The following is a 13,190-nucleotide window of genomic DNA, read 5'->3' as shown; positions in this document are numbered from 1 at the left end:
ACATACAGTCCATGCATTACACATATAACCATAAAATATACATTCCTCCAGTATACATAACCACGTTTCAGGCCAACTTTATGAATCAACTGGGGAAATTATAATACCACACCATTATGACATCCCTGCACTAAAAATATCCTAGCAGTTAGAACCAACAAGTCTGAATCATAACCACCTCGACTACTCCAGAATGACTTCCACTCTGTTTGTCTTAGCTCTCCTGAGAACCAATGTCTTAGTCTTAGGGGCAATGTCTTAGTCATGTGTTTCTACCTGACATCCCCTTCCCTGCCGACCATGTGGAAGACATGCAGCAAGTCACCAAGGATCTAATGCTGGAAGTGGGAATCCAGATAAAATAATTTACTGTCGTATTGTAATGAACACCATGAGGTTTGAGCCCCCTGAACAGGATTGAATCCATATTGCATTTACACACCAGGTTGTAGAGTGATGTTAACAGTAGTCTACTCCAGTTTATGGAACACGTCTTTAAACCTTAGGGGGGATGCTTGTGTATATTTAACCGAGACCTCATTCACAGTATACCCTACTAGATATCTTACACCGGAACTACTACCTGTGTCTCTCTTGCAGCTGGACAGTTACAAGGGCAGGATTGTGATCTATTTGGCTGAGTTAAGCAACTTGACTATCCGAGTGGAGGTTGTGGAGAGCGGCCCTGATAAGTACATCCGACTGGATTTCGAGCTTCTCAGGATCGAGACGAGAGAGTTTGAATTGTTGGTGACACAGCTGAAGGAATCCCTCAACTCCTCCTCATCTATGTTCGACACCCTATACACTGAGGTAAATGGGTGATAGGTAGACAGACATAGCAGAATGACTATTAATGACTGTCATTGGCATTATAAATAAGTGACAGCTAATATCATGCGGAAGAAAGAGGAATGTTGCTATATGGAACAAATGACTTATTTGTCCTTTGTACACATGCATCCATAGATTCACAACATGAGCCTGATTGTGAACCAGCTGGAGAGCTATGACAAGAGTAACCTGGAGGTGATCTGTATTGAGTTTGGAAAACTGCAGAAGAAGCTGGAGGAGTGCCAGAAGAACCAAGAGGGGACAAACCCAGATATTGGTAAGAAGCCTCTGTGATGGTAGCATTGTTAACGTATTGTATCATTATTTCAAAGCCAGTAGTTTGTGGATTTGTTTGTCTTATATATTATTAATAGCTATTTATGTTTCCTCCCAGGCTCCTGCAACCATAAAGGCATTGCCAGTGTAGGGAAGGCTCAAAACCCAATCATGGCTTTGAATCAATGTATTGGTATGGTGCCTATAGCAGTGCCTCAGTGCATGACTTTTATCTTTACTCCGGCTATCAAAATCTGGTTTTATTTATTCTCATACAGTTACTCAGCCAATCAGAACATGAGAATGATGAAAATGGGCTATGGGTAACCTATCCACTGATGAATCCGAGGGTAAAACGGTCATTGTGTCACGCCCTGACCTTAGATCCTTTTAATTCTCTATTTTGCTTAGGTCAGGGTATGACTAGGGTGGGTAATCTAGTTTTCCTATTTATTTGTTTGGCCTGGTTCCCAATCAGAGGCAGCTGTCTATTGTTGTCTCTGATTGGGGATCATACTTAGGCAGCCTTTTTCCCACCTTAGTTTGTGGGATCTTGATTTTGTATAGTTGCTGTGTAGTGTGTTGCGGTGTTCATTTGAATAAAAGTAAGATGTTAGCCTACCACGCTGCACCTTGGTCTCCTCATTCAAATGACGAACATAACACATTGCCAAAGTAAACGAGGTTGAATTTGGCATGGAGGAGCTGTGAAATATCAATGTGTACAAAGCGTTGGTAGGCAATGCCTTCATGGTGTGTGGGGTTCTCTATGCTACCAGACCAGTAGATGTTTACACAGAGGAGATATTTTACTCTTATGACATCAAAACAGAGCAAGAGAACTATCATTTGAGACGTTCCAGGATGAATATATAAACCTGCACTAAACCCTATTGACCAGAAACTCTACATGTACAACAAGGGCTACTATGTGTCTTATAGTGTCACATTTAGCAAAAACTAGAGCCTCCCTCTGGTCTATCGTATTGTGACTGAAATGACTCTCTGACAGCATGGGGCTTTGACTGAATAAATACTCATTACTTTGTCTGATGCACTGACTTGCATTCAAAACTCATGTCCCTTGAATTTCTGAAATAAAATCTAACTGAAGCATTGAATCTGTTTGTGTTGTAGTTCAGTTCATTTTCAAATCAAATCAAATCAAATTTATTTCTATAGCCATTCGTACATCAGCTGATATCTCAAAGTGCTGTACAGAAACCCAGCCTAAAACCCCAAACAGCAAGCAATGCAGGTGTAGAAGCACGGTGGCTAGGAAAAACTCCCTAGAAAGGCCAAAACCTAGGAAGAAACCTAGAGAGGAACCAGGCTATGTGGGGTGGCCAGTCCTCTTCTGGCTGTGCCGGGTGGAGATTATAACAGAACATGGCCAAGATGTTCAAATGTTCATAAATTACCAGCATGGTCCAATAATAATAAGGCAGAACAGTTGAAACTGGAGCAGCAGCACGGCCAGGTGGACTGGGGACAGCAAGGAGTCATCATGTCAGGTAGTCCTGCGGCATGGTCCTAGGGCTCAGGTCCTCCGAGAGAGAGAAAGAGAGAATTAGAGAGAGCACACTTAAACTCACACAGGACACCGAATAGGACAGGAGAAGTACTCCAGATATAACAAACTGACCCTAGCCCCCCGACACATAAACTACTGCAGCATAAATACTGGAGGCTGAGACAGGAGGGGTCAGGAGACACTGTGGCCCCATCCAAGGACATGGATTGAAAATTAAAATGTTCATTATTACCATAATGATTAAAATATCCAAACAACTGTGTCAGATTCCCTCCCATTACCTAAGGCAGTCCAATGAGAAAGAGTATAGGGGTGCAGTATCCCACCCCTTATTTTTTAGTAGAATATGAGTCACTCCATATAACTAGTACCACAATATGATTCATCCCCAGTATGATATCAGACCCCTCCCTCCCTAGCTTTGGGCTGGGCTGTGGTTTACTCTCTCACACCCTCTCCTCTCATTTCCCCTTCCCAGGTCTCCTCCTTGGGCTCAGGCTGGGGCTTCTGCCTTGCTCCTCTGTAAGCAAGCCCTCCCCTGGGATGGCCCTCCTCTTTGTGCTCCAGCGAGAGTCTGGGTCCAACTGTTACTGAGGACCAAATCTATGCAGATTAGACTACGCAGGCAGGGTGAGGCCACATAGCATCCATTAACTGCATGTACAACAATGAACCATGCACATTGTTTTATTCTTACAGTTTCAGGTCATTGTTGTACAACTCCATTGACGAATTAAAATGTGGATACAACATTATACTGTAATAAATTGCCAAATCTATCTGAAATAGAAAAAAGGTCTAAGAACAACAGCAAGACAAAAACAGAACAGAACAGAATATTTTTTATAACTAAACCAAGATAGACAACAGTCTGTCGTTTTCAAGGGGAACAAATGAGCCATAGTGGGCAGAACACACAAGGAGGGGGCAGAGCCAAGCACGTGTTAGCGAGATCCCATTGGTGCGTTTTAGCATCATCTGCATATTTCCGTTAAGAAACGCCTACTCTCTGAAGTGCGCGTGTGCAATAACTCGATTCGCTTTTGCTTTTGCACTCCTTCTAAACAACGCGATTTTTAAAAACTTTTACAAAGGCCAAAGTGTGCAAACCGTAGTCCACTCTGTTCATAACATATTGTAGTTTTGCAAAAATAAAACAGTATTGAATATCGGCCAAAATCCATCTCGTTCCATCTTCTCCCACTGCGCGCCAGTGTGTTTCCCCTCAGCGGAAACGCCAAGCGGATGCTTCACGTTTATACATCCAGTAAAATATCTGTCTCATTGTTCTATCTGACAGCTCCGTCTCTTTAAATATAGCATCTGTCAGGATGAGACGGGGGAAGTTAAGGCCTCGTGGCTAATGGTACCACTTTACATAATTTCAAGCCAATAGGCAGCCTCGCTGAACTCTCCTCCTCTTCCTGAAATCTGTGCAGAGGGAGGCTGCTGAGGACGAGGGCTGCTGCTGGGGACGAGGGCTGCTGCTGGGGACGAGGGCTGCTGCTGGGGACGAGGGCTGCTGCTGGGGCAGTGGGTCTAGGGGGCATGCTCTGATCACATCAGGTAGGATATATGTGTGCTTGTGCTGTCTGTCGTGTGGCGACCCAGATGAATGTATGATGCAAGCTTGTATATCCATTGCAGACAAACAAATGGGATTATTGTATTGTTAATCTTGTGTATTCTGGTTTGTCTCTACGCTGACAATGTTTTGTCGTCAGTATCAAGGATATTGGTGCATGTAACATAGAAATACTGCAGGAGGCGGACTGATTCTCAACAACAGACACACTATGACTTCTCATTAGACTGTATGAGGAATGATAAAGAGTGTATGTGAGTGGGATACAAAACTAACCCCATGTCACAATGATAGACAATGGTAAGGCATCAGCACATTTTCATAGTGCACTTGTGTGGAATGCTAAGAGCTACTATGATTGCAATACATTAGCATTTATAAATCCTCTGACAGGGATCTGCCCACAGCGTTCGTACAGTAATATGTACCCACAGACCGTCAATATTTCAACGTCTAGTTTTGATTTACATTTGGTTCAGTAGTCAACTAACGTAAATTCAATGATAAATAAACAACAACAAAAATCACTGTCATTGGATTTAAGTTAAAAGTTTGGTGTGGAAAAAAGAAGACAACATGCCCTTTAGGTTGATTTATTTTTTTCCAAATCTATTCAGTTTTCCACGTTAATTCAACATAAACACAGATTTGTTTTTAGATGAAATAAAAAAAATGTTTTGCAAATGTATTAAAAATTAAAAACAGAAATACCTTGTTTACATAAGTATTCAGACCCTTTGCTATGAGACTCAACATTGAGCTCCGGTGCATCCTGTTTCCATTGATCATCCTGGGGGTGTTTTGACAACTTGATTTGAGTCCACCTGTGGTAAATTCAATTGATTGGGCATGATTTGGAAAGACACACACCTGTCTATATATGGTCCCAGAGTTGGCAGTGCATGTCAGAGCAAAAACCAAGCCATGAGGTTGAAATAATTATCTGTAGAGTTCTGAGACAGGATTGTGTTGAGGCACAGATCTGGGTAAGGGTACCAAAACATTTCTGCAGCATTGAAGTTCCCCAAGAACACAGTGGCCTCCATCATTTTTAAATAGAAAAAGTTTGGAACCACCAAGACTCTTCCTAGGACTGGCCACCCGGCCAAACTGAGCAATTAGGTGTTAAGGGCTTTGGTCAGGGAGGTGACCAAGAACCCAATGGTCACTCTGACAGAGCTTCAGAGTTCCTCTGTGGAGATGGGAGAACCTTCCAGAAGGACAACCATCTCTACAGCACTCCACCAGTCAGGCCTTATGGTAGAGTGGCCAGACGGAAGCCACCCCTCAGTAAAAGGCACATGACAGCCCGCTTGGAGCCAAAAGGTGCGTAAAGACTCTCAGACCATGTTAAACAAGATCGGCCTGAATGTCAAGCGTCACGTCTGGAGGAAACCTGGCACATCCCTACAATAAAGCATGGTGGTGGCAGCATCATGCTGTTGGCATGTTTTTCAGTGCCAGGGAGACTAGTTAGGATCGAGACAAAGATGAACGAAGCAAAGTACAGAGAGATCCTTGATGAAAACCTGCTCCAGAGAGCTCAGGACCTCACTCTGGGGGCGAAGGTTCACCTTCCAACAGGACAACAACCCTAAGTCAAGACAACACAGGAGTGGCTTTTGGGACAAGTCTTTGAATCTCTGGAGAGACCTGAAAAAGGCAATGCTCCACATCCAACCTAACAGAGCTTAAGAGGATCTGCAGAGAAAAATGGGAGAAACTCGCCAAATACAGGTGTGCCAAGCTGGTAGCATCATACCCAAGAAGACTCAATGCTGTAATCGCTGCCAAAGGTGCTTCAACACAGTGCTCATTAAAGGGTCTGAATACTTATGTAAATGTTATTTTGTTTATTTTATTTTTTTATAAATTAGCAAACATTTCTTAAATCCTGTTTTTGCTTTTGTCACTATAGGGTGTGTGTAGATTGATGAGAAGAAAAAAAACAATTTAGTCAATTTTAGAATAAGGCTGCAAAGTAACAAAATGTGGAAAAAGTCAAGGGGTCTGAATACTTTCCAAAGGCACTGTAAGTACTTTGAGTCATCCTTCCTCCTCACCACCCCTGCAGCACTGACAGTGTTTATTCATCAGCAATAGTACCAGAGCTGCACACTCATACTCACTTCCTGTGCTCTACTGAAGTAAAAACTGAACTCTCTGATGACCCAGGTTCGTATCATCATGCTTGAAAACAAAGACATTAACCTTCAAGTGGAGGAGGATAACCCCCCAGTGAGCCGACTAACTGCTGCCAGAGATGAGTCCCACTGCTGATAGGACCAGGGAGAAAAGGTGAGACACTTCTGATCTGACGAGGAGGCTGGTGAGGGGAGAATGGCTCATAATAATGGCTGGAATGGGGCGACTGGAATAGTATCAAACACATGGTTTCCAATGTTTGACACCATTCCATGTATTCCTTTCCGGCCATTATTATGAGCCCGTCGTACAACTGACTAGGTATCCCCCTTTCCCTTCCTCCCTCCCTAATTACAGTGCCACCAGCTGCCTGTAAGGGGAGAGGAACAGAAACAGTCTATTATTGGTCACATTACTTTCACTTTACTCTCAGTTTCATGCTTTGCCGTCATGTTTTTCTCAGACAAGTGACTAGTTAAGGGATTTACTGTAGCCCTGGGGAAATCTTGGCTTTTGGTAGTTGACCATCTCTGGAAGATTCAATCAATTATTCTCTGCCATCGTAAGGATTATTCTTAGGAACTTCCCTTAAAGAGAGGAACGTCTTAGCGGTGGCTGGTCGTGTTATGACTCCTAGGACATACAGGTCTGTGTGATTCCATATAGCTCGGTACACTCTGTTGTGTGGCTGCTAGGCCCGTCTGGACCTCCACAGTGCCGAGCCAGGACAGCCATGGCCAAGAGAGACTACCTGGTGGAGGCAGCCAAGCAGATCCGAATGGCTCTGGACAGGGAGGTCAGTGAAGACTATGAAGCTGCCTTCAGCTACTACAAGAATGGGGTTGACCTGCTGCTCAATGGAGTTCAAGGTACAGTGGTAATCTACTGTACTCTAGAGTATTCTGTCAACATGCAGGGTACTGGTTAGGGTGATATTGAATAGAGCAGGTTAAGGCGCTACAGACTTTAGCTACTCAACACAGTGAGAATAAGTCATGCGGCATGAAACAGGAACATGTGGATTTATCTGCTCATGATTCATCCATTGTAAAGCAGAATTAAATAATTCTTATGAAAAACAGGAAGTCAGGAAGCCAAGGTCAGAACGATATCCATACTGGTAAAGCATGCCGGATATTCTCTCTCTACTGTGCTAGTGAAGTATGTCAGCTATATTCAAACAGAAGCGTTTGAATGATGAGGTTATTTCAGTTTAGTGGAGTGACGTTTCTCCATTGTGTGAGAGGGAGAGAGCTGAGGTCTGATGTAGTTGGTCTGTCTTCCAGTGGACCCTAACAAAGAGCGCCGGGAGGCAGTGAAGAGGAAGACTACTCAGTATCTGAAGAGGGCCGAGGAAATCTTTATCTCCCACCTGCAGGACAACCTGGGGAAGGGGAACTCTCACTTAGGGGTAAGAAGATGACCTTTGAACCCTCATTTTGACAAGATGAACATTCCATAATACTGTGCAAATCTTATTGATGGAAATCAACCCACTCTGATCATCCATGTTACTCAGGGAACTGGACACTCATTTTCCAGCTTTTTATTCCTGTGTTGATTTATATGTCTCGTCTGTTTATTGAAGAGGTGGTTAAGTGCTAATCTTCCAGTTAGCACCTCTCTGAATCATTTCCTTCTGGGAAAGCCTGAGTCACATCCTCAAAGCAACCAGTATGTGCTGCTTATAGCCTCTCTCTAGAGATGGGCTACAGAACAGCACAACAACACCATCTCCCTCTGTTACACTACACCCGACCCGGGCGAGAAGATCACATCTGCCGGGATGCCTCGCACTGGCCGGCTGGGCGCTCTCTCTCCCCCTCTCTCTTATGCAACATGCTAATATCTGTTCGAAGATTGTAACTAATCCTTGAGTAGAAGCAACATTTCAGATCTGAATTAAACATAACAGCGATGTGGACACGTGTCTTTATCTGTCCTGTACTGATTTGTAATCTCTTTATCACCAGGGTTACAGTAGTCTGAGATTCCGGCCAATCAGACACCTGAGCTGCCCAGTGGAGGATCTGGAGATGTGTAAAGTGGTGGGGATCATCGATAAGGTAAGGATGTTTTTACACTCACTGCTCTCAACCAGACATGGGTACTATAAAGTTTTGTTAGACTGATGATACTCTCTTGAACAGACATCTTGGCTGTAGTTAACCCTTTATTAACCAAATCACATTTTATTGGTCACATACACATATACCATTTCTTATAAATCCAGTGACAACCATGATGCTTACCTAAGCAAATGGTACCTTGTCCTAAAATGTCACAACCATCTAATAACATACTATGTTCTATTTCAACTAAAATAAAATGTACGTCTTCTCCCCAAGGTCCTGATTGTCCAAAGCCTGATTACAAAGGAGAAATGTGTTGTTAAAGTAAGTACTTACGTCTGAACTTAACACTACCAATACAGTATGTCAGAGGACAGAGTGGCAGACGTGTAGTAGAAACAGTGCAGCTGTCTATCTGTGTAGATGCATATCCCCTGCCAGCCATTCTGTGGCAGCCCAGTCAATGGGAATACTCTGTCTTGAGTATCCTTCACCATTGATTTGGCTAAAAGCCCTCCACTCTGACCCTCTTAGTGGAAATGCACCTCTGATTTCCGTAACCAGAGAGTTGTTATTGGAAAATACTGTAGCAGGGTCTCTAAGGCGCAGGTCTCAGTAGTCTCGTTTACACCTGGAACTATCATATGTCTTGATCTTGTCCACATTCTGATTGTGCCCAGATCTTGAGAAATGTGTCTACATATGATATTAAAATGTTTCCACATTGTGACCAGATTTCCTGGTCTCTCCCTGTATATAAATGATTTGATGGATATTCTTTCAAAATAATATTTATTTATTATTTTAAGACACATACTGATGCCATAAGTCAGTAGTGCCACCTGTCAATTATTTTACAGGGTGGGATAATGAGGATTTAAAGGTTTCACTATCCAGATCTGTTTACACTAACCATATCCATACACAACGCATGCCTGACTACCTCCGTAAGTGGTCAGGAAGATCTGATCACAATGTGTCTTTTAATCGTCTACACCTGTCTTAACAATCAGAATGTGGACAAGATCAGGACAAAGGACGCGTGTTAGAACCAGGTATAAACAGTGCTAGAGAAGAGCCCGCTTTTGTTGAGATGAGTTTTTAGATTTCTGTTTTTATCAATTAACTATAGACACAGACTAAGACTAGACAAGAGAACCATGTGTATTACAGTAGAGAAGTTGTATTTTGACCAAGGTAATAGTAACAGCGTAGTAATACATGTATTGTTCTATTGCGCCGTGTCCTCTCAGAGCCTGCCCAAGTCGAGCTGGGAGAGCCGGGAGCAGCCCACTATCATCCCCCAGGGCGTCCCCTATATGGTGAAGCTGCTGAGGTACTATGTCAGTGAGGATGCTGTGTACCTGCATCTGGAGCATGTTCAAGGTGAGCTGAACACAGGCTCTGCCTGCCAGCCCTGCAGTATGTGAGATGTAGCGGATGCTGTTACCTAGCCTATCGCCATGCAAAGGGAGATTTATGTCCATGGCATAGCAGTGGACCTACAGGTTACATTTTTGTTGTTGATGGTTTCACTCTTCAGCCATTTTGGGTCAAGGATGCCAAGGAGATTAGAAAAAATAGCTGAATTAAAATAAAGAAAAACTACTATTGTCTTATGATGTATGGACTTTTCTATGCTCTGTAGGTGGGAAGCTTTTCTCCAAACTGTCCAAGGTGAGGAACGACCGAGCCAAGGAGCACCCAGAATGCTACATTCCCAGCCAGCACAGGATCAAACTGAAGAATAGCTACACCTCCCCTACCATCAGCTCAGACTACCAGCAGAATGACAGAGGGGACACAGGGGCAACCCCTCTCCTGGAGAGGGAGAACGAGGAGAGCCCAGACACAGACTCCCCTGCATCTTGGCATGAGGCTCAGCATCGTCTGGAAGGGTGTAGGACCCACTCCTACTGCGAGGAGACAGGCTGCCTGCAGAACAACTCAAGGTCTACAGCGCTACAGCCCTCTTTATCTGGGCCAATGAGGACAGACATCAGTCCCCATATCCATCCAGCAGGCCACAGTCAGTGTTTGCACTCTGAAACTCAGGACAAGCCTGCTCTTCCTAGTCATCTGTGCATCGATCAGGTTCCTGATGTCACCTCTGAGCCTTCTGGGAAGGCCACTGGAACAGAAAAAATTGAATCCAGTTTGGATTTTGACGTGGTGTGGAAGGCTGCTGATCTGACACAGAATTGTGAGAGTGACTCCGATATAGCTGCAGGTAAACCTGTACCTCAAACAACTCAGACCTCTTCTGGTGGGACAGGGTCAACAGTGAACTTGAAGAATCATTCTATCAGTTTGTATTCACAGAAAAGTTATGTTCCCCTCCATAATCAAAGCCAGGCTAGTGAGATGGCAACTTTGACCTCCTATGGCTCTCACCAAGGCAGTGTTTCAGGTGGATACCTTGAGAACACTGTGGGTGTAGAGCTATCCACACACCAGGAGAGAGGGCAGGAAGAACAGGTAAACCATCACACTACTGAAAAGAGCATTGTGAACTTAGTAAGCAGGGACATAGAGACTTCCCAGCCTGGCAGAGCTGCGTGTCCCTCTACAGTAGATGAGCTGAAGGTCATGAGGACATCCTCAGGGATCTCTCACCCCTCTTCCCTGCCTCGCTGTCTCAGTGCTGGGACACAGCAGGGGAACCAGGCAGGCATCTCCCTGGCCCTCACAGGGACAAAGTATAATGTGGGGCCTCCTTGCAGAGAGCCAGGGGTGGAGGAGGGCTGGGAGCTGAGCCCTTTGAGTAAAGACATCCCCCAAGGGAAAGGATCACTGTGTGACCCCAACACCACTGGCCCCACAGGGGCCTCCCCACAGTGTCGGAAAGAGGACATGAATGCTTTCCTGAAGTCAAATGGATCAGATGGACAGGGTCAGGATCAGATCATTGAGGTAGAGGGCTGGTGCCACCAGCCCAAGTTCCCAGCCAAGGCCTCCAGGGGGAGAGACGGGGTCAGGCAGAGCTGTTGGGGGCTGCCTGAGGCAGAGGTGCGTCTGTTGGGAGCTCAGATCCTCCTGGCCCTGGAGAGTCTTCACCAGCAAGGTGTCATGTGCCGTGACCTCAACCCAAAGAACATCCTGCTTACCAGCATCGGTTAGTCACCTAAATCACTTTAACTCCGTAAGGTCTCAGTTTTTGGCATGAGTTGAGTCTTGAAAACTCAACAAACTTTGACTGTGACAAATTGTCATGTTTCTCAACAGGAAAGGTCTGCCTGACATTCTTTGGCCAGTGGAGTGAAGTTCAGTCAGAAACCAACTCTGAAGCTATGGACCAGATGTACTGTGCCCCAGGTGGAAACACTGTTTATTTAGTAAACCTGTCACAACAGTTCCACATATGGCTGCTACCCTAAAGTGCATTCTAGTGTTATTATATATCAGACATTTAGTTTGAGCCAACAAGAAACCTGTTAATAACAGTTATGTTTGTTGTTTGCCAATAGAGATTGGAGGTGTGTCCAAAATAACAGAGGCTTGTGATTGGTGGAGTCTGGGGGCATTGCTATTTGAACTTCTTACAGGAATGGTAAATAACATTTGTATTGAATAATCCTTTGAAGAAAAGAGGCCAGAATCTTGCCCTCCGTCATAGTAAAGTTTTTTTCTTCAATCCAAACGTGTGTATGTATATTGATTAGAGTGCTGCCAACTGATCTGTTGATAGTGTATCTGTATTGGTACCATTATCGAGTCCTTGTTGAAACTTTGTTCCTGTGCCTCCAGCCCCTGTGGCAGTTCCACCCAGCCGGGGTACATTCTCACACCCAGCTTCTGATCCCAGAGCAGCTGAGTACTGCAGCTGCCTCCCTGCTCACTGAGGTAAGGCCTGAGTCCCATTACACACATGACTGGTAGTGTAAATACCGTAGACATACACACAGCCACACACATTGTACAAAACTCAAATTGGCTTTCTGAATGAGTGACTATTGTGTGTTCCACAGCTTCTGCAGTTTGACGCTGGTTATCGTTTGGGCTCTGGAGGCGGTGGAGTGAGTGACATCAAGTGTCACCCCTTCTTCAATGGTGTCTCCTGGAAGGCACTGAGCAGTTAGCAGGTCAAAAAGACTGTCTGCAGCCAAGTGAAGTTGGGCAGCCACTGCCCCCTTGTGGCTAAAATAATTGAAACCCCAACTCTGGAGCTACTTCCTGAGCATCTTGTTATTCCCAAAGAATGATAATTAGAAGGGTAATTCAGAGCAGTAGGCACACATGTCAGCCCTGCAACAACCAAACTCTGCCTGCAGTGTTGTCTAAGTAACCTCCATGTTTGAATAATAGAGGCTAGTGTAAACATAGTAGGGCAAAATGTACTCCTGGGTGACTTTTGGGGTATTTCTGTTGTACAAATGACATGCAATGCTACTTAACATCCATGCATAGCATCACCAAGTATGGAAACAGATGATTTTCATTGTCAAACACTTACTACACGGCTGTGATAAACAGCGTTGACAATAAGGTTAGTAAAATGAAGCAATGCATCTGTGCTGTTTTAGTCTTTAATACACTCATGGTCAGCCTTTTTTCTGGTCATCTGTACATAGCCTATATTAGGGTTTCTCAAGCTCAGTCCTGGGGCCCTACCTGGGTGCACGTTTTGGTTTCTGGCCTAGCACTACATAACTGATTCAAATAATCAAAGCTTGATCAGTTGGTTATTTGAATCAGCTGTGTAGTGCTAAGGCAGAAACCAAAATGTGCACCCAGGTAGGGCCCC

General features: G+C 44.4%; 1 protein-coding gene and 1 pseudogene across 4 annotated transcripts; both read left to right on the top strand.

Annotated features, from left to right (window-relative positions):
• The first annotated feature begins 11 nt into the window (after window positions 1–11).
• Window positions 12–4,201, top strand: LOC135527187 (olfactomedin-4-like; annotated as a pseudogene).
• On the top strand, window positions 4,065–12,996 carry LOC135525877 (ribosomal protein S6 kinase-like 1). 4 transcript variants are annotated; one of them, XM_064953822.1, is made up of 12 exons: window positions 4,065–4,210; window positions 6,405–6,527; window positions 7,041–7,243; window positions 7,661–7,785; window positions 8,348–8,440; window positions 8,723–8,770; window positions 9,700–9,832; window positions 10,095–11,561; window positions 11,672–11,761; window positions 11,914–11,996; window positions 12,194–12,289; window positions 12,415–12,996. In XM_064953822.1, exons 2-12 carry the CDS (start codon window positions 6,493–6,495, stop codon window positions 12,523–12,525), a joined length of 2,484 nt encoding a protein of 827 aa, XP_064809894.1. In that variant the 5' UTR covers window positions 4,065–4,210; window positions 6,405–6,492; the 3' UTR covers window positions 12,526–12,996. The 4 variants fall into 4 exon arrangements, with proteins under 4 accessions (XP_064809894.1, XP_064809896.1, XP_064809895.1 ...); XM_064953824.1 differs by having other exon boundaries at window positions 4,066–4,210; window positions 7,070–7,170; XM_064953823.1 differs by having other exon boundaries at window positions 4,066–4,210; window positions 7,070–7,243.
• Window positions 12,997–13,190: the final 194 nt, after the last annotated feature.

This window comes from Oncorhynchus masou, chromosome 32 (genome assembly GCF_036934945.1).
Source record: "Oncorhynchus masou masou isolate Uvic2021 chromosome 32, UVic_Omas_1.1, whole genome shotgun sequence".
Taxonomy (NCBI): Eukaryota; Metazoa; Chordata; class Actinopteri; order Salmoniformes; family Salmonidae; genus Oncorhynchus; species Oncorhynchus masou.
Note: the sequence above shows the minus strand (reverse complement) of the source record. Positions and strands in the feature narration are given on the sequence as shown.